The sequence below is a fragment of the Syngnathoides biaculeatus genome, chromosome 9, assembly GCF_019802595.1.
Source record: "Syngnathoides biaculeatus isolate LvHL_M chromosome 9, ASM1980259v1, whole genome shotgun sequence".
Taxonomy (NCBI): Eukaryota; Metazoa; Chordata; class Actinopteri; order Syngnathiformes; family Syngnathidae; genus Syngnathoides; species Syngnathoides biaculeatus.
This window is the reverse complement of record NC_084648.1, coordinates 1,630,336-1,653,343: the sequence shown is the minus strand read 5'-3', so window position 1 is coordinate 1,653,343 and position 23,008 is coordinate 1,630,336. Positions and strand designations below refer to the sequence as shown.

General features: G+C 40.3%; 2 protein-coding genes and 1 long non-coding RNA gene across 11 annotated transcripts; 2 read left to right on the top strand and 1 right to left on the bottom strand.

Moving 5' to 3' along the window:
• Window positions 1-320: 320 nt before the first annotated feature.
• mycbpap (mycbp associated protein) lies at window positions 321-17,287 on the bottom strand. Of its 8 annotated transcripts, XM_061830768.1 has the most exons (15): window positions 17,006-17,274; window positions 15,093-15,153; window positions 14,764-14,883; window positions 14,568-14,686; window positions 14,257-14,440; window positions 13,921-14,036; window positions 13,639-13,789; window positions 12,601-12,713; window positions 10,612-10,733; window positions 9,601-9,709; window positions 9,016-9,208; window positions 8,660-8,847; window positions 7,217-7,327; window positions 6,139-6,234; window positions 321-1,377 (listed from the first exon to the last, which is right to left on the bottom strand). In XM_061830768.1, the coding sequence occupies exons 3-15, from the start codon at window positions 14,855-14,857 to the stop codon at window positions 1,270-1,272; spliced, it is 1,704 nt and encodes a 567-aa protein (XP_061686752.1). In that variant the 5' UTR covers window positions 14,858-14,883; window positions 15,093-15,153; window positions 17,006-17,274; the 3' UTR covers window positions 321-1,269. The 8 variants fall into 8 exon arrangements, 6 of the variants coding, with proteins under 6 accessions (XP_061686752.1, XP_061686751.1, XP_061686749.1 ...); XM_061830767.1 differs by lacking the exon at window positions 15,093-15,153 and having other exon boundaries at window positions 17,131-17,287; XM_061830765.1 differs by having other exon boundaries at window positions 15,089-17,274.
• Window positions 1,914-9,201, top strand: LOC133506533 (uncharacterized). 2 transcript variants are annotated; one of them, XR_009796519.1, is made up of 3 exons: window positions 1,914-2,348; window positions 8,686-8,874; window positions 9,065-9,201. It is a non-coding gene; the product is annotated as an uncharacterized LOC133506533 (long non-coding RNA). The 2 variants fall into 2 exon arrangements; XR_009796520.1 differs by lacking the exon at window positions 1,914-2,348 and adding an exon at window positions 2,386-2,545.
• Window positions 17,288-17,752: 465 nt separating the features above from the next.
• rasd2b (RASD family member 2b) lies at window positions 17,753-19,359 on the top strand. The gene is made up of 2 exons (XM_061829338.1): window positions 17,753-18,356; window positions 18,787-19,359. The coding sequence occupies exons 1-2, from the start codon at window positions 17,753-17,755 to the stop codon at window positions 19,314-19,316; spliced, it is 1,134 nt and encodes a 377-aa protein (XP_061685322.1). The 3' UTR covers window positions 19,317-19,359.
• The last annotated feature ends 3,649 nt before the right edge of the window (window positions 19,360-23,008 follow it).

The window sequence follows — 23,008 nt, the reverse complement described above, 5'->3', positions numbered from 1 at the left end:
CATCAACACTGGGAGAACGGAAAAGTTTAAAAACATATTTAGGATTCTCTGAAGGGACACGCGACCATGCAGAACATGGTAGACCTTTACAATTCGACCAGAAATTGCAGCTGTGTCACATGGTCGATTATTTCAAAGATCTTAATATTTCAAAACACATTTAGATATGATCCCCTGTGGGGAGTACAGTATAGTGATGAAAATCACAAGTCTTTGTGCTAAATAATACAGTACATTTTTTGCAACCAAGTGATTTGACTGAACAGATTTCCACATTCACTTCTTTATTCAAGCTTTTATTGCATGACAAATAAGGTTGCTATTAAAATCTAAAGTTAAGATAAAAAGTGTACACACCCTGTTAAAATGTTAGATGGTTTTTGTGATTTAAGAAAATAAGAGCCAGATAAATCTGTCCATCCATCCATCCATTATCTGGTCATCCTCACAAGGGTCAAGGGAGTGCTGGAGCCGATCCCAGCTATCTTCGGACAGGGTGCGGGGTACACCCAGAACCGGGGAATCCATCCACCCATCCACCCATCCATCCTCATGGGGGTCGTGGGAGTGCTGGAGCTAATCCCAGCTGTCATCGGGCAAGAGGCGGTGTACACAAGCAACCAGACGTTTCATAAATGTGACAACAACTTCAGAGTTATTCAGACTGTAGGGCCAATGGAGTAGGATAGCAAGATGGAAGTCTGATCTTAAAAAAAACAAAAAAACCCAACCAAGTGTGGCTACATTTTGCAAAACCATTTGTATTCTCCAAAGCACATGTGAGAAAATGTGTAATGGGCCAATGAAACCAACACTGGCCAATTATAAAGACATGTTTGGCGCAAATCCTATATTGCTAATCATCAAAAGAAAAGGATCACATTACATCATGCTTTCAAACTATTAATCTTCAGCTGGATCCGGGACCTAAGTTACGAACAGTTCCAAATAGCAGTCAGAGTTGGCACAAAAACTGCTTCTGCTTGAAAGAAAAGAAAGCCGCTAAAAGCCTACTGGAACAGCCAAACTTTTGGTTTAATGAAAGGCATTTTAAATGGTATGTGTGTGTTGTCTAGCACTGAACATATTTTTGAATGTTGTTAAATAATTTATTCTGGTCCTATTTTTTTAATAATTACAAAAATATGACATTTGAACAGGTGTGTGTCAACATTTCACATCCACTGTACTTATATGTACTTAAATAACTTTTTTCTTTCTCTTTACAGTTTTTTGATATACGTAATTTTATGTCCAGTAAGAATGTCATCATTCATCTGTGTTGTCTTGTGTGTCATCACAGTTTGCGTCTTGCTCATCATCAATGAATTTATCCATTGAAGTACGTTGACTGCCCATTTCATCATCCAGAGGATCCTGTTAAAAGAAATATTTAAATTCATGAAGATTAACTGCATACAGAACTGTTAATTGAACTGACTTGATATTGTACAATACAGTACTTCCCTCAAGTTTGTTACACACAAGAACATTTAAAATTGAAGAATTAATCTTGCATTATAGAGCTGTTGTAAACTCTACTTACTATATATATATATATATATATATATTTTTTTTTACTGTTTATTATTTTATAAGTAACAAATATTATTTTTTCCTTATCTATACACAAACACTCAACACACAAAATTTGGGTTCAAGAGAGTCCAGTTTCGAAAAATATTTTAAGAGAAAAACAATTTCTATTGTTGGCACAGTGAAGCAACTGGATAGAGTGTTGGCCTCACAGTCCTGAGGACCGGGGTTCAAATCCCGGACCTGCCCGTGTGGAGTTCGCCTCCTGCCCGATGACAGATGAGAAAGGCTGCGGCACAGCACTCCCGTGACCCTTGTGAGGATGAGCGGCTCGGGAAAATGGATGGATGGACGGACAATTGACCCCTCTGTAGAAATTGCACAATCCGTGTCACTGACCACTCAGAGGCCAGAGATCTGCATAAACCACGCCCCTTTTTGGACCCCCAGTTTTCTCAGACACCGCTGCATGGTCCAGTATAGCTTCTGTTGGCGTTTTATCACGTATTTTGGTTCTTTAACAATAGATATGGTTAAGAGGTGTAGTCACGGACTTTATAATAATGACGACAGGTATCCTGAAAGGCTAGTTGGTGGATTTCAATTTGTACCCTTTCCAAAACCGAAGACCCAGTACGAAAAATGTCTTTGATGGATCAAACTTTGTGTAAGACCGCATCATCAACTGAATCCATCTAAAATCAACCGGAACAGAAGACCGAGTACGAAAAATGTCTTTGATGGATAAAACTTTGAGGAAGACTGCATGATCAAGTGAATCCATCAACCGGAACAGGTATGTTTGCACGAAGGTAAGTCCTATATTTGATTTTCAATACATGTCTCATATAAATGAATTAGCAGTTCTTCGCTTGCATAACATAGCTACGTGTGAATGATTGAGACCCTTGATCTGTGTTGAGCGATATTTTGTGATGATCTGACTGCACAAACGTGTCTCTGTTGGCGGCTACGTGGCTAGGGTAAGCCGGACTGTGTTAGCACGAAGGTATGCCCTATATTTGATTTTCAATACATGTCTCATGTAAATGAATTAGCAGTTCTTCGCTTGCATAATATAGGTACGTGTGAATGATTGTCACACTTGATATGTGTTGACCGATATTTTGCGATGATCTGACTGCACAAACGTGTCTCTTTGTTGGCGGTGAGCTAGGCTACACCGGACTAGCAGTCCTAAAAGCCTTCGACGTGCACCAAGACACCAAGACTGAAGGAAGGATGTTTGAGGACACTAAAGTAGTGATTGTCGTACTCGGTCGGGACTTACGTAGGTTCGGCACTAATTCAAGTATAATTATTGAGGGGAGCGCGTGACGTTGCACAAAGAAAACGAGAGAAACAACTCGTAAATCAAACCTCGCCTTCTTCTTTTCCTTCATACGGCGGTTCACAAACGGCTATACAGATACATATACAGATTCTGCACACAAGTGTGACATGTAACACGAAAATAGGAAACTGTCAATGACGAATTCGTCTTTGGGTTATAATATTTTATATTATGTGGCTTCTCGGTCTTCCTCTGACTCCGGAAAGATCTCGCGCTAATATCAATGGTTTTTCCGTCGATATGCATGGAAATACCATTGAAATACCGCTCGCTGAAATACTTGAAGCCCTGCTGTCTGCTTTTCAACGATATTTCACTGTTAGCGAAGAATGCGAGTGAGAAATCAGCCGGTAAATCGGACAGTTTCGCTCTATTCTTTTCTTGCTGCGCCGATATTTTTGCTAATTGTTTGTCTGACGTCAGCGCACGAGGCTTGACGTCACTTCAGGAGGCGTGGTTAAGTGCCCTGTATGGAGGGGTCAATTCCTGTTGACCTTACAAAGTCTGGGCTTGATCCTTTCATTTGCTTTATTAGTCTATGCTGATATACAATATATTTTGATTTACTTCAGGGATGTCAATACTTTTTCTTCCAAGGGCCACAGAAGACTCAGAGGATTATTTACCTTTAATGTATTTACAGAAAAAAATGAAAAATCAAGTCATCAGTGTTGGTAAAGCAATGATAGCTTTTATATATGTTTATTTAAAAAAAAGAACAACCTATTAATGATTTGAAAAAGTTTTTGGGTGGACTACAATCAACTCAGCCTTGTACTGAGCAGCTGCAGAATCCCATCTTGACATTTAGAACCAAAAGAAGAGCAATCTGTGCCGAGGTGACCTTGACACAACAGAAAGCGGAGCAAACAATCACAATTCACACTATTTGCTGCTGTACTGAATTATCTTTATCCATCCAGGTGTTATGAATAGGAATATTGTTACTCTCTTTAGTTGTTCTTGCAGGGCTAGAAAAGCACTATATTATCAAATCATGGATTAACATTATTAGTAGTAGGCATATCAGAGCAGTAGTCGAGGGCATCACTTGGACAGTTACAATAGGCCAAATGCCCCACACCCCCAACAATACGAAACGCAAAACTATGCACACTGAACCGTCACAGGAGTATTCAGTCTTATTGAATGATAGAAAACGAGGGAGCGATAAGAAGAAATGTCTTCATTTTTGCTTACGCCTTTCACCGAACTAAAGAAATTAAGTAGGACAGTGTGTCAACTATTAATTTTAGTATATTCTGCTGGCTACTAAATAAGAGATGGTAGACTGTGAATAGCCCCCTTGCTGTAGTTTGGACACCCCTGATTTGCTTTCAAGGTCTCCCGACATACCTATATACATTGTAAAATTGATATTTTTTTGAAAATTACAAATAATTCCATATATTCACTTCAATGTCTGTACAAAAAAAATGTGCGGAGAGCGTGTCATTCATGCGCAAAGTTGTGGAAGTCTCACTCGACATCCCAGTGGTAGCCTTGTTGCCTGCTACGTCATTTACAGCTGTCACAATTGGACAGTCGCCATTGAGAAAACGCTGTGCCAACAGAGATTTTTGGATTTTTCCGACGCCCCTTGTAACACGGAAGCTCTTTTCGAAGAAGAGAACATCTCACAATCGAGTGAAGTGACCGTATTACCTTATCGTTTTGAGCCATTAGATATATATATTTAGATATGCAAATCATTTCTAACTAACAACAGACTCCCGGACAGTATGTATGAGCCGGTATGTAGCATACTCGGGAGGACCCATGCCGGGCGAAACACCGGTGGGGGTGGGAGGGCTCCTTTCTCCTCCCGCATGCAGCCAAACTGCACGTGGCCAAACCACATCCCTGCCTGTTCCACCTCCGGGACGGTGTTGTCCATCAACGCTGACAACAACGCAGCGGCCGCGCACATTGACACATTTAGCATCCCTGACTTATGTACTTTATTACGTTATTATGACGTGGATCTTTTGTTACTTCTGAGAGGATTACGTCGCCCCCCCCCCGAACTATTTCTTTTTAAATAGCTCTATACACACCTACCTGTCATTTAGAACCCAGGAAGCTCTCATCCTTTGCACCTGTGCAATCCATTTTTTACAGCAAACCGGGTCTTTTGGAAACGTGTCAAGAGTGAATCCATCCTCCCGAGTGCTCGAACAATATTCAGCAATACAACGAGCCAACATTTTGGCTAACACACAGGAAAAAACAGCTACTTTCCCGCCGTTAAACAGGAATAAACACAAAAACCCGCTAGTGTGGGCGTCTGAAAAAAACATCACTTCTTTCTTCTTCTCCAAAATGAATGCCTCGAGAGGATTTTCTTCCAGGGAGATACAAAAATCCATAGACGACAAAATCATGAGGTGTGGTGAAAAAACAGATGGGTCCATTCCGGCTGCCCTTTTTTTTAATATATAAATCAATAACCTCCTAAAAATCATGCCATGTGTGTCAGTAGACCTTTAAGGATTAAAAATGCTGCATTCATTAATTTGGGAAGTTTTAAAGTGAACTGATTTTTTTTAGGATGAGGGAAATAAGTCTGCTAAGCCTGTTTCCATTCATCCAGTCTGAAATGATCCTCAGCAAGGTAAAAAGAGCGATTGAAAATAAGAGAGAGAGAAAAATAATACACTTGAAATGGTCCTACACGACATATTTGGCAGTTTTCCTGGTTAATAATGTCATAAATGCTGAATCTAAAGTGTCGATGCTAATATTTGTGTATATACTCTACAATATTGTTGTATTTCAAATGTATTTTATTACAGCAGGTAACTTCAGCATTGTGACTGTATGACTTCCACTTAAATATATCTTATGTTGGAAACTGCGCCGTCTGAGGCAATGTTAAAGCCGTATGTATTTGACCAGCACAGATGCACATCTTTACAGTCTACTGTTACCAAGGTACCTTTGCGAGTAGCAGGTTGTAGCTGACCTGTGACTCAGCTTTTACAGGGGAGAAGAACCGAGCAGAATATGTTATCACACAAGCATGCCTGTTTCTCACTATACACATGACAGACATTTATAGTTCCATAGAGCCATGACGCACACACAGCTACTCATGATGTGACTACGTAAGCCAGCACAATAAAAGCTCTCATCTTCATAGTGCTTGAGAAATTATTTTCTCAAGTCCTTATACAGGCAAAGAAAGCGCAGCAACCATAAAATGGATACACGTGTGATTGCGGCACATCGTCGTATAATGTTTCTACCTGTCTGGATGTGTCAGAGAGGTCCCAGATGTGTTCTGGATTCATTTCTTGCAAAAGCTTATTTAGGTCCTCTTCTGACTGATCAAAGTACTGCAACTAAACACAGAGATGGATAAAACGTTGACTTTAGCAGCGTTTCACAACTTTTAGTGAGTCAAGGCACCTTTTTCACAGCACACCACCAAACAAAAGCACCACAAAAAGAATCAATACTTAGAAAATGATTCTCTCAAAAATGAGTCTCATTTTGCTTCCAAATCCACTTACTTAGAAACAGGACTTGGGCATATGATAGGAGTATTTTAAAAGAGGGTTTCTTGTTTGACATATGCACTGCTCACATTTTGGCTACACTTGTCACTTTTTTTTTTATCCATAGGTACACTATAAATATAGTTAAGTATTTAAAAAAAATCACTATATGAATAATATATTTGGATATGTCCGTGTCTCACTTGTTTTAAACCCGGAAAGGGGCCGGATGTTCACAACCACGAGCGCTAGCTTCCTAGACGAATGCTTGCAACACCCCCCCATTTTCTTCTTATCATAGAGTTGCTACGACCCACTTAGTTCCTATACAGTGACAGTGGAAAAGGCTGTCTGGCTCTATTGTCAGGGTATAGTGTGTTTTTGCCCCAAAGGCACCTGGGATAGGCTCCAGCTCCCCGTGATCCCGAAACCTGATAAGCAGTATTGAGAATGCCCGGATGCATGTTAACATGCAGTTTTTTTTTTTTAAATAAAAAGCACAATCTTAATATAAAACAGAATAAATAATCCAAAATAACTAAATATTAGCACCCCTTGAATGTCATTTTCCATGATGGATTTCCCTCTCTGTGAGTAATTAGGTCATGGGAGTTTTAAGACTTTTGGCTATGTCCTATATTCCTTGGAACAATTTAATCAACCTCCAAATCGACCCAGTTAGCTAACATGGCAACAACTAAAACTCCTTTTTATCGTAAAGAGGCAATCATGACTGGTTTGATTGTCAGATAATCAGATATGCATTCATGAATGAGATGATAAGATGAAATATGGAATGACTGTTGTGGAGGTTCAGATTGTATACCGTGTATGGCTCTGCAGGAGAGCTGGATCTCTCTGGAGTCTGAATTCCTCGCAACAATTCATACACGATATTGCGGCATATTTCCAGTCTTGCTGTCTCTTCCAGCTTTGTCTGTGGATACGCAAACAAACAAAAAGACAACAAATATTTTAGTTAGTAAAACTGTGTTAATGAAATGGGTTCTCAATGTTATTGGTCACCAATGTTGGCATCTTTCATCTATGTCAGATTGAAACAGGGATGATCCCAAGATGTAAAACTGTCAAAAGTACAAGGTCTGTACATCTCCCCAGTAATAAGCTATTACAGTGATGCCTTGCGATACATGTGACCTGACTCACAAGTTTTTCAAGATATGAGCAGTCGCTCTGCTGATTTTTGCTGTGACTTGTGTGCCAAATTTGGAGGGATGAAAGCTATATGTTGGCAGTGGATTTATAGTTACTCAATTCACAACAAGCAACAGTTTGGCTGATAATGAACAATCCTCCAAAAAAAGGAAACATTTATTGACAGTCCCAGTTGAAGTTTACACTCAACCTAATCACAAAACAACTCTCATCTTAAGTCATCTTTATTTATAAAGCTCCTTTAAGCAACCCCAATTCCAATGAATTTTTGCAAATAATCATTAAGTTAGAATTCTATGGCTGCAACATGTTCCAAAAAAGATGGGAGAGGGTCATTTTTTTCAACTGTGTTACAATGCCCCTCTGCCCTGCCTTTCTTTTTTTAACAAAATTCAATTAATGTTTGGGAACTGAGGCCACTAATTGGACCTGGAAGTACAGCTTCAGGTGTTCAACAGTATTTAACATATTTTATGCTTCATAATGCGCCACCCATTTTCAATGGAAGTCAGGTCTGGATTGTCTAGTACCCACACTAACTACCAAGCCACCCAGTTGTAACACCTGCACAATGCGCTTTGGCATTGTCTTGCTGTAATTAGCAGGGGCCTCCATGAAAAAGACGTTGCTTGGAAGGCAGCATATGTCTCAGCAATGGCTTGCTGGGCACAAACAGTGGTGCAATGCATATAGAGATAAAATAACAAAAGTTAGTGGGAAATATTTTGTATACGTTGTGAAGAACGACTAATGTTACAGCTGGTTGCTGAAGAGTTGTGACCATATCCATGTTTACCTTTACGTCTGTTTTGTTCTGTGCCCAGGTGGCCAAAGTGTGCACACCAGAAGGAGCCGCACAACGTCCATTGAAATAAAGAAAAAATGTGGCAAAACTGCTTTATGAATTGCATTCTATTTATTTGTCATTACCATATGTTTTTTTAAAGTTCAACATTAACAAATGGCATTTTTCTTGTGGAAAAAAAATTGTAAAATTGTGGGTTTTTTGGGGTGGAAGGGGAATGTGGAGCAGATTCTGGATATGGATAAAGGTACGATGTATTTTTTTTTGTTCCCTGACAATGTATCGTACCTCTATGAATTGCCGCTGTCTTGCAGTTTTGTCCTGCAACTGTGACACCCCCTTCAGTGTGACCTGAATGGAGGCCCCTTTCAGCAGCAAAGGGTGGGTGTTGAGCTGCCACTGCTCAGTTCGGATGCCTGGCTTTGCTGACTTAAATATAAACTCCACTTGCTGGGTCTCACCTGGATAGATGACCCCTAAAGGGAGGAGGAGAATGATGGAATGTAAGATTTTTCTGTCGTACTTGAAGGTCAGGACACGAAGAAAGATACAATAAATTTCTGTCAGCCTCTGGTGTCAGACAAATAAAATTTATGAAAAAAAAATCTGAGGTTTATGGCAACACTTTGTGCAGGTGTCTGTACCAGAGGAGGTGTTGAAGTAAAAATGTGGGCTGCTTGATTGTGACTGCAGGTTTGAGAAGTTCTGTGGCAGGGGAAGTTGCTGCCAGCTGAAGAGAAGAGCTGTGCTACCCACATTGCTGATCTCCAGCTGAGACGAGACCCGCTCTCCGACAAGAGCCTCAAATATTATTGTTGTGATGATTCCTACCATTCCCTGCTCAACACATACAGTATTTGAAAAAGACCAGGAAACATTTGAGAGAATAACCGTATACTGAAATTTCTTGTGTATAATGCATACCCATAATATAATATGCACCACCAAAGTTGACCTTAAAGTTCTGGAAAACCTTGAACCTGGAAAATTTTTGAAATTCTGCCCATGTATAATCCCTTTTTTGAGTGCATGATTTTGCTTCTGCCTGTATGTTCAAAAGAGTTACAGTGTACAGTGGTACCTCTACTTATGAAATTACTCCATTCCAGAAGTCGTTTAATAACGTACAATTTTCACAAGTTGAAGCGCATTTTACATGTAAATTAGGGAAGCACATTACACACAAGAAATGACGGTACTAATCATACTATGACAGATGGATTCCATACCTGGTGACAAGTAGAATTTCCAGTCCAGCGAGCAAGCTGACCAGCAAACCTCAGGCCAGGTATGAGGAGAGAATTAGACTTGCCACCATTATTATTTGGCATTGGGTCACTGTGGAAGAAAACAAAAAAAAAAAAGACAGAGTGTCCAGGCTTACTGAATTGGCAATGCGCTGAGAAGTCGAATCTGCAAAGCCAAATCTGGTGGACGAAAGACAATTTCTCCTTTTGGTCCTTTTGAAGGTTTCGTTATCAACTACAACAACGACCCCCAGACGAGGTGTCTTTGGAGTTATTAAAGTAGTAAAGTAACAGCACCTTCAAGAGGACAATCTCGGGACTGATAAACTGTTGATGTGAAGCTCAAATTCGTGTTTTGGTGTGTTTTCTTCCACTGCAGGTGACAAAATGTGATTTTATTACTGATGTCAATTAAGATCTGTTCCTTGTTCTCCGACATTCCCTATATATTTAATGAACAACAATACGGTAGAAAAGTATTATGATGGTGATGAAGATGATACGTTTAAAATGATTTTAGTCATGTTTACACTCAAATACACGACAATTCAGGATGGTAATTTTCTGTACTTCAAGACTACATAAAAATTATCATCCAAATATTTGAGACAAGAGAAAATCACCCAAAAATCTTTTTCAGGAAATTTAGCAAGAGAAGAAACTTTTGCATTCATCATAAACTTGGGTGGGTTCAGCCCTCTCCTTCTTGTCTCCTGAAAAGTTTAAAATGAGAACCTCTTGAACCTCCTTTAGAAAAGCTCTTGTACCAGTTCTGGTTCTGGATCTGTCAGGGGACTGGGACCACAGAATCGAAGCTGAATGGTCAATTCAGAGACCATTGCTACTTCTCTCTCTTTAACACTGGGATAGCAACAGTTTTGCCAAAGTGGATGTCAGCACGAACGGACAAATGTCAACTTATTCCGTTCAAGTGTTATCTGTAAATTAAAACTGTCTCGCAGTTACATAATCAAGACAACACACATTACTCACGGATTCTCGTTTCGTATCTCTGAACGCTGCTTGCTCACACTCTCTCCGTCATCCAACAAAATACTGTGGCCCTCTTTACCAACAGGTCTGCTGGAGCCAATCACCACCAGCTGGTTGAGATCCTAAAATGTAAGTGACACATCCTGGTTAGTGAACGTTATTTTCACCACGTCCTTAAAAACACATGCACTTCATAAAGTGTGTGTGTTCAAGCAATCACTTTACAGCACCGGCCTAAGAGATACAATCAGTTTTCATGTTCTCATGCTGCTTTGAAGACAAGTGAAACGTTTTAAGTTTCTAATTTAAGTTTTCATCTTTCACCACAGATGAAGCCATTTTTCTTCATGTTCTAATAATGCCTGTTTTATATTCAGGCTCTCCACACACGAACGGCCTAAAGCACAACAGAACACCTTGCTATAATTTTCCACTCATGACAACAACAAGAAGAATAATTGATATGGGTGGAATATGACCAAATTATCCCATAATCGGCACATGGCACTTTTGAGTAATTGGGAACTGGTTGTCTGTTCTGTTATATTAATTATAATGTGGAACATTGATGTTTTGATACCTCTTGAATCTCAGCTGTGGACTGTCCAATGTGACCAATCAACATATGACCGATTTGAACAGTTTGTCCAAACTAATGAGTAAGTTAGCCTAAGAGGACAAAACTGCTGGGACCCCTGGGCATAAAACATACAGGCAGTATAAATGGAAAAACATCTTGTTGGTTCCCCCCGTAGTAGTAACAACTCGAATATCTCAGAAGCTGTCACTTTTCAAGAAAACACAAAAATGATACATTGGTTGAGCCGTTAGCATTGCCTTGTTAAAGAGAGAAAGGGATTTTCAACACTTTGAAATTAACATTAAATTAACAGATACCTGTGGGGACTAACATGTAGTATCAATTTGTGAAAACATTTTCCATTTACCAATTTTGGACACAGGAGGTTTCCACCCGACTGTGAGGAGATATCTATCTTTTATTTCTCAACATGAAAACTATTTAATTTTGTTTTCTTAGGCCATGTAAGTATTCAAACTTCAGAAGATATTTTTTGGAACACCGTCCACATTAAAAGTACACTGTTTATTCGTTGCAAGGATATACATTTTGCGACACGCATTCACTGAGAATATGAAAATCACAAAAATAATGAAACAAATAAAGTTACTAATACAGCAGTTCCAACGTCTACTGTGTTACTGTTTAGTCTAAAAGTTGAGGCATGAAACTGTCTTAGAGGTGGTTGGTGCATATCTTTATGGAATGCAAACATCCATCCATTCAGCCATCCATTTTCTTTTGCAGCTTATCTATCTATCTATCTATCTATCTATCTATCTATCTATCTATCTATCTATCTATCTATCTATCATCTATCTATCTATCTATCTATCTATCTATCTATCTATCTATCTATCTATCTATCTATCTATCTATCTATCTATCTATCTATCTATCTATCTATCTATCTATCTATCTATCTATCTATCTATCTATCTATCTATCTATCTATCTGCTGTGTGGAACTTCACCACTAGATGTAACTGTAGCATTGGCTCTTTGATTACGTTCTTATATTACATCTTATTAATCTCATGTGGTGTACTTGATGAAGTATCTGGTGAGTGAACGAAGTATGATTGTTATTGTAACAGTTATCAATCATATCAGATTTATTACGGCAGAAAAAGTATGACAACATGCGTGTAAAACAATCACTGGATCAGATTTGAAACCGAAAGTATTCAGTTAATTCAAACATTTTGTGCCGAAGTTTCTGATGCATGATGCAATATGCAAACACCATAATGTCTTGGTAACTTGGGTGTTGTCACTTTAAATCCTTACTGTTTCAAGTTGGTTTAAGATATAACCTAAAATGAAATGATGGGAGCAGATTGCATTGGTATATTATGGTAGACCCAAGATATATTCAAAGACAAATGGTGTAAATGACTTTGCATTACCTTCTTGTTGATTTCCAAGCCCTGCTGGACCTCTTGAAGTGCACATTGCTGCATGCCCATATTTGGGTCCAAAATCTGAGAAGCTGGATGTAGCATCTCAGCACAAGTGATTCCTAAACATTGCCCAGAAAGAATAAGAAAAAAATAAGCCTTATATTTTTTTAATCTTACAACTTTGGGCTTGTGCCATAAGGGGCCATTATAAATTTTTGTTTTTCAAATTCTAACAAAAAAACCTGAAAAAAAAACAGTAAAGCAAATTGTGGTAATTTACCTTAATTTCTGAATAGGAAAAAAAACGTTTTAGTGGTTGAATGTTTTGCTTGATTAGATTCTGTGATTTCTATAGTATAAAAAGGTGAATTCAGTTTGAAATCCCATCATCTGTTCAAAATAGCAAAAAGTCAAGAATTTCAATGCGACTGAAAGTCTGCATTAAAGGACTTTTGTGCCTGTGTAAATGAATGGCAGTGAAAAATTAGAGATGGATCGATTTTTTTCAGCACCGATGCCGATTATTAGTCAAGGGGGGCGAGAACCAAAAATTGAAGCTGATAATGTATTCATTTGTTGTGAAAGGGAAAATGCTGGTGTCAGAATCTTAAATGACACAAACCCCAATACTTCCTTTAAATGCTAATCAGATTTTCAGATTTGCAATGTTCATATTTTTTTAATTGTTTTCAAACTCTAATAGGCAGAGGAAGGAGCTCCCAGGCTCTGCAGCATGTCTTGTAAAATTAAATGCCGTGGTCAAAGGTTCCAAATTTTTCCCATCACTGAAATGTTAATCTTTTACTTATTTTGTTTTTGAGTTCAAACAAAACCAAAAAGTATGCAAAACAGTTCCCTGAAGTGTGCCCAATTTTGAACTGTCCCCCCCCCCACACCTAATTTTTTGTCAGAAAGGTGAATATCAATGGCGATAATCGGCCCTGTCAAAAAGGGATATCTTTCTGTGTTGAGCACAATCCAAACATAGTTGAAATGATGTCTGTGTGTGTGTGTGTGTGTCAGAGAAAAAGAGAGAGAGTCTACCAGATTCCTGGAGTATACTGTGTGGCTGTCCGACAATTGTGACAGGCTTCCGTTTGCCTTGTTCCGTCTGTGTCAGAGTGGCTCTGATCCCACTTAGTTCGTTTCCATAGTGCTGAGGGAGGCTCCAAAATTCACTTCCCACACGGTGCCCCTATATGGCATTGAAGGAAGAACACAGGACGTTGAAGATTGTATCAAGACAGTGGAAATAAAGCTTGAGATTGAAACAACAGAGAAGCGACATCCAACACGTCGATGAAAAAACACAAAATAGGGACATACATATCCTGACTGGATGAGAGGCAAGACTCGACGTAGAAGTTCTCTCTGCTGCTGTAGTTCTTTAAAACTGTAATCTCGGTTCATCAGTAAATTCTCGACTGGCCTTTGGAGCCGTTCTTGATACAGGTGGAACCAGCGAAATGCAGAAAAACACAAAAGTCAACTTCTAACAGAGTGGACCGAAGGCTATGGCGGGATTAGATTTATTAATTTGAGTCTTCTTGAATAACAAAGTTGTTGTGCATGCATATTGACAAAATAATATGAATGACATTTCTGTGGCTCTCCATTATTATGCTTTGAAAATACTTCACAATAGACTGTGTTTCATCCCACCCGATAAGATGTTCTGCTGTCGTCTGCGCTGCTTGATATATTCATCCCAATGCTGCAGTGCGTTTGCTTGTATGTTTCTTTGGCCAAAAGGAACATCTCGCCGATTGTGTACTCCCTCATGAGGATGCTTCCCAAGGACCTGGGATGGACAGTCTCGTCTGAAATTGGGGATTTGCCTAACCAGCTGTAAGACAGAAAACATAGATAAAAGATGATTTTTTTTTAAAAATTTCGATTGGTACCTTTAGAATTGTTCATATCGGGGCTTGTATTCATAAATACAAGCACGCAAAGCATTTTTAAGAATTCACCTCTGTCTCTCCTCTAGCCTCCAAGTAGTTTCTAAAGCTATCCAAGGTACCCAGGATGCTGTGTGGAAGAAGCATCCCTCTGTCATCAAACTGAAAGCCTTCAGATCCTAAAGCCAGACCTTCAGCAGAATGGATAGAATTTCCCACTAAATACAAAATCCACACTGAGAATTGTGTCACTGCCAACAGAACACACCCATATGGACCAGAGATTGAGATCCCAGGCGCCGAGTTGCTGGGTGAGCATTTTTGCTCACATCAGCTGATTGACTTCGAAGTTCATGAGCCATGAGTCACCGTTGTCTTGTATGTGAATCTGCGATGGAAATCATCGACAGGAGTGAGCGGGACAAGTCCTATTGATTAGTGAAACAGGCAATTCCTCATGTGTACACAAGTTTGACAAACAAAACTTGCAAGGAGAGTTTTAGAAGGACAACTTATGACTCCTTGGCTCACGACCCCAAGCATCCAACACTTCCTGGCTAAAAAAAGAACATCAAACTGCTAGCGCAACCTACTCACTGCATCCTTGTGATCTTTTCTTCTTCTCTTCCGACGGAGCTGTGCAGGATACTGCAAGAATCTTTTGAGGAGAGTATGAAGATATGGCAGAGAAGGCTGGGAAGGTGTTTTAGGCTTTTGGGGGCGGGGTTGGAGGGGGAGCTCATTTGTATCGATTTTTCGGCTGTGGAGTTGAAGGGTCAGACAAAAATGTAAACATGGCCACCATTGTTGGAGACAAGCTATTCTCTGTTTGCTGGTTACTGTTAAGGTGCCCTACAGGTAGGCCTGGTCCCCACCCCTCAGCTGAAGGTGTGCAGCGTTATTTTCATGCCTCTTGCACCGACATCTGCCCTTACATGCTGGATGTTTTATATCTGGTTCTCCAGGCAATGTGCAACACAAAGGAGTGTGAGAGTGTTGGCTGAATTTCCCTTTAGAGGGTTATAATAAGTGTAATAAATGAAACCTAATATATACTACAAAGCAGAAAACTTTGTGGTTAGATTGTGAAATACATCTTTCATTACCCTAGTCGTGGAAGCTTTCTGACATATTGTGCATGAAGCCACATGTCTGGCACAGCCCATCTTTGTCAGTTTCACCAATTCTCCTTTGCAGCCTCAGTTGGTTGAAGGGGATTGTTGGTGCACGTCCATTTTCAAATCGCTCCCGAGATGTTCATTTGGATTCAAGATTTGGCTTCTGCTGGACTACTCAAGGATATCAAGAGTAGTCCTTGAAGTAACTCCTTCAGTATCTTGACTAAGTACTAAGTTGTTTTCCTGCTGAAATATGGACCAATCCACCATTCCCCTTTATTCAGAAAAAGTGTCATAACTTAACATAATTTCAGGATATGTTTAGTATACACACAAAAATCAACATTTGGATATTTAATATACATATTTATCATCACATGAACCTGGTTAAATTCATTGTCAGCCGTATACAGTCATGGAAAGATTTGAAACACTGCACATATGTTGGCTTGGTGCTTACCTCCATCTCACACTTGTAAGGCGTAAACATTTATAATCATAAGTTTAAAAGTGACGTGCATCATATTCGGTCCTTTCTTGGGAAGTAATGAAGTAAGAGTACATTCTTACTGCAGTCAAAGTAGATTTTCAGGCATTTGTACTCAACTTTTAGTAGTTCTTGTGAATTTTTAATCATACAGTACTCCATTTGAAAGCAGTTATTACCTGTACAGTAAATTCTACCAATCCTTAAATTGCAAAAGTGGCTTTGTTACTTTTTTAGTCTCCACGGAAATGAAATGATAAACAGAGACCGGGAAACCAACTGCAGTTGAGATCTTAACTAAGTGATTCAGATTGAATAAGGTGGGAAAAAACAAACAGCAACGGGTTGGCGGAATGTGAACCAGGGAGCATGAACGCTGATGATGCAACAGATTCAAAGAACTAAGACATCAGATAGGCAGAAGAAAATGGATGGAAGGATATTCCCTGTCCATGGCCTTATTTTAGAGAACTGTTTTATATTATTGCCTTCATAAATTATTTAGGGCGAATACGTTGTCGTGTGCGGGCCTACAAACCACAAACTTTTGGTGGTGAAAAAATTTAATCACTCATATTCCACCCCCTGAAAAACAAAGCGTACAGGAAAAGGCAAATTTAGTACTTTCTTGTGCTTTAAAATGTTCAGGCCGAGGGAAGATCTGCCACATCCAATATGGTAGGCGCGCTGACGTATCGCAGCAAACCAAAGCGCTCGGAGGTGTGTGAGATAAAGTGTTTGAAGTGAACTTGGATAATGTGCCCGTTACGTCAATATTTACTGTCAGGGGCTTATTTCTATGACGTCTTTGTGCAAGAGGAACTGTTTTAGCCGACGTTGTAGCTTTTCCACCCCATAGGGTATTTCAGAAAATTAGCTTTGAACGAACTCAAAAACATACTCACCTTAAACCTCCTCTACCGATAAAAAACAAACAAACAAAAAAACAACAATAACCCGTCAATGAAATGTTACAACGGCACAGGATGTCACTCGTAAAAACAAAATAAAAATAATAAAAGTTAGGTGCCTTTTGTGCTCTTCACTCCAAAAGTTGGCACGTCCCGCCGTCATCGCCTGGCAACGGCATACAACGTCTTTACCGTAATGTTTAGTGCCACAGCACAGCTACACTTGACAACCCTTACACGTCATTAAAGGGGGCTGTGACGAGAATGAGGGAGCAAATCTTTAGCTTTCACTTAACAAGCATACAATTTTATTGATAACATGTTGTTACGTTTACGTTTCATTGTTTATGTTACGTATTTTGTAACGCGCCAATGAGAGACGAGAAACGAATAAATAAAGTAAAAGTGATTTACAAAATTATGTTTCTAAAAGCACATATGTTATTGTGTGTGTTATTATTTTCTTATGGAAAAGTTCGAATTGTTTTCAAGTGTCTTTTTTTTTTATCACGCTGCCATTTGGTAACAAAGTCTTCGAATTTGACAACAATCAGGCTTTCATCAGAACATAAAGGGCTCGGAAAATGGATGGATGGATTAACCGAAAGATGTAGATGATAGCCTGATTGGAAAAAAAGCATGACGCAGCCAGATGGATCACGTGATAGAAGGTAGCCCATATATGCGCTGATCGAGGAGTCACGGCAGCAAACACGCGGACAGAAAACGGCGCACACAACGATGGAAATACCCTCGCGTGCACGGACGTCCTCCATCCCACATCAACTCACCCGCTGCTCCTCCTCGGATGGCCCCCAGCTGCTTGGGAGCCGACAGAGACCTGGGTCCTCCAAAGTCCTACTCGCATACAAAAACGCATCGCAAAACCTGAACTCGTCAGGGATGAAAATAGGTCTGGGGATACTTAAAGTGGCCACGTCTCAGTGGAGACACGACAAGGAGACGCTCACTGGGCCGGCCAGCCCGAGACAGCCGGACAACTATGATCACGTGTGCAAGCGTTCTCCCCTGGACCAGCTGGCAGCCCTGCTTCTCCACTGCCGAACGCCGCGACGTCAAATAGGTCAAGAACCCCGAAAGGAGCACTTCTCGACCAAGCCGCAGAACTGCAAGCGCATCGTCGTTCTCGGCGCGCCGCGGGTCGGCAAGACTTCCATCCTGCGGCGGTACCTAAGAGATGGGTTCGTGGAGGAGTACCAGCCCACGTCCGAGGACTTTGTCCGAAAACTGTTTCGCATACGCGGAGAAACGTACCAAATTGACATTTTAGATGCTTCTGGCGAGAGGGACTTCCCAGCCAAGCGGCGATTGTCTATCCTTACAGGTAATATATTTATTATTTATTATTTATTATTTATTATTTATTATAATAATAATAATATTGCTCTTGTTGTATGTCTTACAGGGCAGTTTTCCCCAGCCTTTATTCAACCAAAGGCAATCATTTTACATTCAAAGTCTTCCCCCCAAACATTTCATCAAAAGTTATTGAATATTTACTCGGAAATTAACATACACATCGTGAAATCTGGCCTTGTTTCATTGAACACAAAGCTACTGTAGCAATTGTACACTGATTGGAAGCCAAGACTTTATTGTATGAATGGCAACAAGTGAGGTGGAACAACATAGAAATGTTCTGCTTGTCACCGTGCGTTGCTGGGATGGATGAACAAAATACATTTGGACTTAAAATATGAATGTTCATCGAAATAATTTAAGATGATTTTTTTTTTTTTTTTTTGCTTCTGCAGGAGACATTTTCTTGCTTGTCTTCAGTCTGGATGACAGGCGCTCTTTCGAAGAGGTGTGCGCTCTCAGGCGGGAGATCCTGGCAGCCAAATCCAAACTGATTAAATTGTCACAGCATTCTGGAAAAGAGCAACTCGCCTTGGTGGTCTGCGCCAATAAAGTTGATCTCCAGGAATCTGAGAGGGAAGTCTCCCGGGCAGAGGTACTCCACGCTCTGGGTGATAACTGCGTCTACTTCGAAACCTCTGCGAAGGACAGCACTAACCTGGAGGAAGTATTTGAGGCTTTGGCCAAGAGCGGCGGGCTTCCGGCCGAGACTGGACCGTCACAGCACCGCAGGGTGTCCCTCCATTCATACCAGGCCATGCGCGCCGGTCACCTTCCAGTCCAATTGATAGGACGTGATGACGCCTGCGGGGTGTTGTACCCGCTGGCCCGGAGGCCGAGTTTCAGCGCGGATCTACGGCAAGTGATTGGGCCACAAGGTGCCCACAAGGCTGGCAAAACAAAAGAAAAATGTCTTATACAGTGAGAGACCAAATATTCATAAAACACTGTAAAATAATAATGTTACATCATCTGGCGACATGCAGATGGAGGAAATAAGATGACAATGGAGGCAACATTCAACAGAAAGTGTGGTATTCTCTTGTTGATGCCATATGGAATTATAATAAATCCCATGTTTTCCTCTGTTTCAAAGTCCACAACTGATGTCATATCGTTCTGCCTTTCTCTGTGTGTGTGTGTGTGTGTTAGGGTTTGTAGAGACTAGTCAACTTGACTAGACTTTAGCAGGTTACAGTTATATTGATATTGTAGCGTTTTGTTTTCTTATTATGAGAGCCAATTGTGGTACACACAATTCAAACCTAATTCAACTTTTACAATTCCACAGTGACATTTAGAATGATTTCGACTAATGGACCTTTCCGACTGGTGATCTTAAGATCCGCCCCCCACCTTAGCTATATTTGCCATGTGCCACAAGCTTCCAAAATGGCGACTGAACAGAACAGGTTTGAAGTCGATTCTCTATCGCGTACTCCAGATAATATTGCGGTATGTTTTTTGACAAATGTGTCAGACTTGTCCAAGGGAGGTCTCAACTATTTCACGCAAGGATATGTACACGGAATTAAGATTTTGGACAGAGCAGGACGCAATGTCAGAGTTACAGCGAAACGATCGCGATCGATGCAAAAAAAGTTGGACGCCTCACAAACTTCATATTGAAATCCAACAGGATAAAATAGTGGACTCGTACTGCGCATGTAAAGCAAGGTGAGTACTTTTTACTTGGAAAGATCACGAGTAATATAATTGTAGTCTTTATAAGTCAGGTAGGTTCAATTTTCTACAAGTGCATTTAAACAATAGTGATTAACTCAGTCGGTCCCTAGGTCAACAGATGAAAAAGTTTGACTTGGCTCATAATTGAACCCAGTGTTCTGTCTTAAAAGTCTGATGTGATACAAATAGGCAAATAGACATTTCTCTTGCATGACATCGCGCATTTACGTATCACTAACCTGACTCTTCGGCATAAAACAGCAGGTCTGTGAAACACTAACAAAGTGAAAGTTGTTCTCCTGCAATGTATAAAGCACTGAGAATAATTCAATCAAACTCGGAGAAAATACTTCTCCCTCACTTACCTACATGCAGCCTTGTGTTTGTTGATAATGTCCACACTTAGTTGTACACGCGCTCTTCCGCTAGTCTTAATCCATTGTAGACACTTCGTCAACTGTGTTTTAGGCTTTGGAAAATGAATCAAGCGGGCCCCTTGTAACCTAGCCAGATATTTTTCATCAGAATTGCACGGTCCCCAAGCGCATCTGAGGACCATTTTCTTCGTAACATTAACTTTTCCAAGCGCACGCTAGTGACAACCAGCATTGCTCGTGGGGGAATATGGTGGCAGGGGCACGTCACCCCAGGGGTTAAGACAATGCGGCTATCTGATTGGCTATTATTGTATGAGTGATTGACAGGTCGCAAAGGTCCATTGCCAATCAAAGCGTTTTGGCCTCGAGAAGCGACACACGAGGGAATGAATGAAATCTCCCCGTTACCTCGACTGATTTGAATTATATTTCATCTTTAATTGGGCAGCTCTGGTAAATGAGGGAGAATCAGTAATGGTGGAAAAAAGCTAGGCTTGAACAAGATTTAGAAAATTTTATTGGGGTGCTTTCGTGTGAAAGGAGAGCTGGAATTATTGGTGATGGTAATTATGGAATTATTTTACCCCACAAATAATGATTACAGTATTTAGAAACCACCATCTTGCAGGAGTCCTCGTTGTCGTGGCCCCTAAGTGAGGGTTTTCACGGTTGGCCAAGATGTGCAAATGTTGGTTGTCTCAGGGGCAAGCACACTGGGCGAGTTTCCCCCCCAGTCGGAAATACCATCACTTGGCAACTGGAGCATCAATTTTCTTTGCCGCGTATCCTCACATGGGTCATCGGAGTACTGGAGCCTATCCCAGTGATCATCGGGGAGGAGGCATAGTACACCCTGGAATGGTTAGCGGCCAATCGCAGGGCACATAGAGACAGACAACCGGCGCACTCTCAATCACACCTAGGGGCAAATTAGAGTGTCCAATTAATGCATGTGTTTGGGATGTGGGAGGAAACTGTGGTGCCCGGAGAAGACCCACGCAGGCACTGGAAATACCCCAGTCCTCAGGACTGTGAGGCAGACGCTCTAACCAGTTGAACAACTGTCCCGTCTGTATATACTGTATACATGTATGTATGTATCTATGAATGTATGCATGTATGTATGTATGAATATATTTATACAATATGTACATGATTACAAGTGGATAGTAAGTGTGTTGATATGTCCACGGTTGCAGAGGTTCTCACACAGAAGCATATTTGAACAGGTGATGAAACACACAAGACACAGAATTCCCTGTGCTCCATCAACCACTGAAAGGTGATGCTGCAGCTGCTTAGGGCAATGCACCCTCAGTGCGGCCTTACATAATTTGCACCCAATTTGGAGGGTTATTGTTGGGATAAGAAACACATGTATTCTAATGCTTGGAGTGAACACCTACCAAACGTGCTTATATATAAATCTGTCCAGTTTTAAGTTGAATTTAAGGTGTTCTGCAAGTGAGTTGCATCCATCCATCTCGCCATTTAAAATGAAACTACAAAGTGCGAAAGAAAAAAAATAGCTTTATTTAGTCATGATTAGAGCCACATCAAAATGACCACTAAGTGATAACGTCAGGCTCCAGCAACCCTCATGAGGACAAGCACAGGAGAAAATGCAGTCATACTAATCAAGAGCTCGGGTAATGGTTGTTAAATTAGCCGTGAATGTTTGTTACTCACTGAGAGTATTGAATTATTCCACATACACGTTTTGGGTCACAAATTGGTCTTTTTCCACTCCTTACTTATCGTTTTCAATTGTACAAAGAAATATGATTCAAGAAGACTTCTTTTCAAAATATAGTTCCTTTAATGTCTAATCTGCCTCTCCTTAAATGTTTGTACCTATGTGTACATATATAGAGTATTCTTGACTTCTGCTGATTCGGTACTGTGAAAATGTTTCTATGGATTCTTTGATCAATTACTCCGTTTGTCGTTGATGGTCTTTTCGGCCTTTTGATGTTGTTGAGCTCATTGGTGCCCTCTTTCTTTTTAAAAATGTACTAAACTGTTGAATTAGCAACACTTAATAGGATTTATGATATCTTATAGATTGATAGACATATTACATAAAATCTCATTCTCCAAATACAATACTTCCTGACTATTGTATGAACTTGTACTTGTACAAAATGAGCCAAATAAAGTTTGTTCAGAGAGCTATGGCGTGCAATATAGCTATTCAGTATAGCAATATGTATGTGTCTTTGCAACAGTCTCTCATAAGAATGAATATTTAGCTCTTTAGCCATCACTTTAGTTTAGGCCGAGAGTTTATGTGACATCAGACATCTGGTGGAAATGTTTGCAAGTCAGATCATTGTGAGGGCAGTCATGTTTGTCAACAGTCCATTCAGTCCCGCACTCACGGCAGCCGGACGATATCATTCAACAGAGATATGTTGACAGCTTGTCACGCAAGTTTATGAAAGGGCAGCGAAATGAGAAATCGGGACAGAGCACATACGCAAACAAACAAGCCTCCCACCTGCTGGTGTCCCATCCACTCATCTTATCTTATTAATTACTGCTTGTGGTCAAT

Bases quoted from the DNA above. Each gene is read 5' to 3' on its own strand.
- mycbpap (XM_061830767.1), bottom strand. From the start codon at position 14,857: ATGGCTCATGAACTTCGAAGTCAATCAGCTGATGTGAGCAAAAATGCT. The intron at 14,441-14,567 runs GTGAATTCTTAA...TCTGTCTTACAG, and splicing joins AGGCTAGAGGAGAGACAGAG to CTGGTTAGGCAAATCCCCAA. The intron at 8,848-9,015 runs GTACAGACACCT...TCCTCCCTTTAG, and splicing joins TTACTTCAACACCTCCTCTG to GGGTCATCTATCCAGGTGAG.
- rasd2b (XM_061829338.1), top strand. From the start codon at position 17,753: ATGGAAATACCCTCGCGTGCACGGACGTCCTCCATCCCACATCAACTC. The intron at 18,357-18,786 runs GTAATATATTTA...TTGCTTCTGCAG, and splicing joins GCGATTGTCTATCCTTACAG to GAGACATTTTCTTGCTTGTC.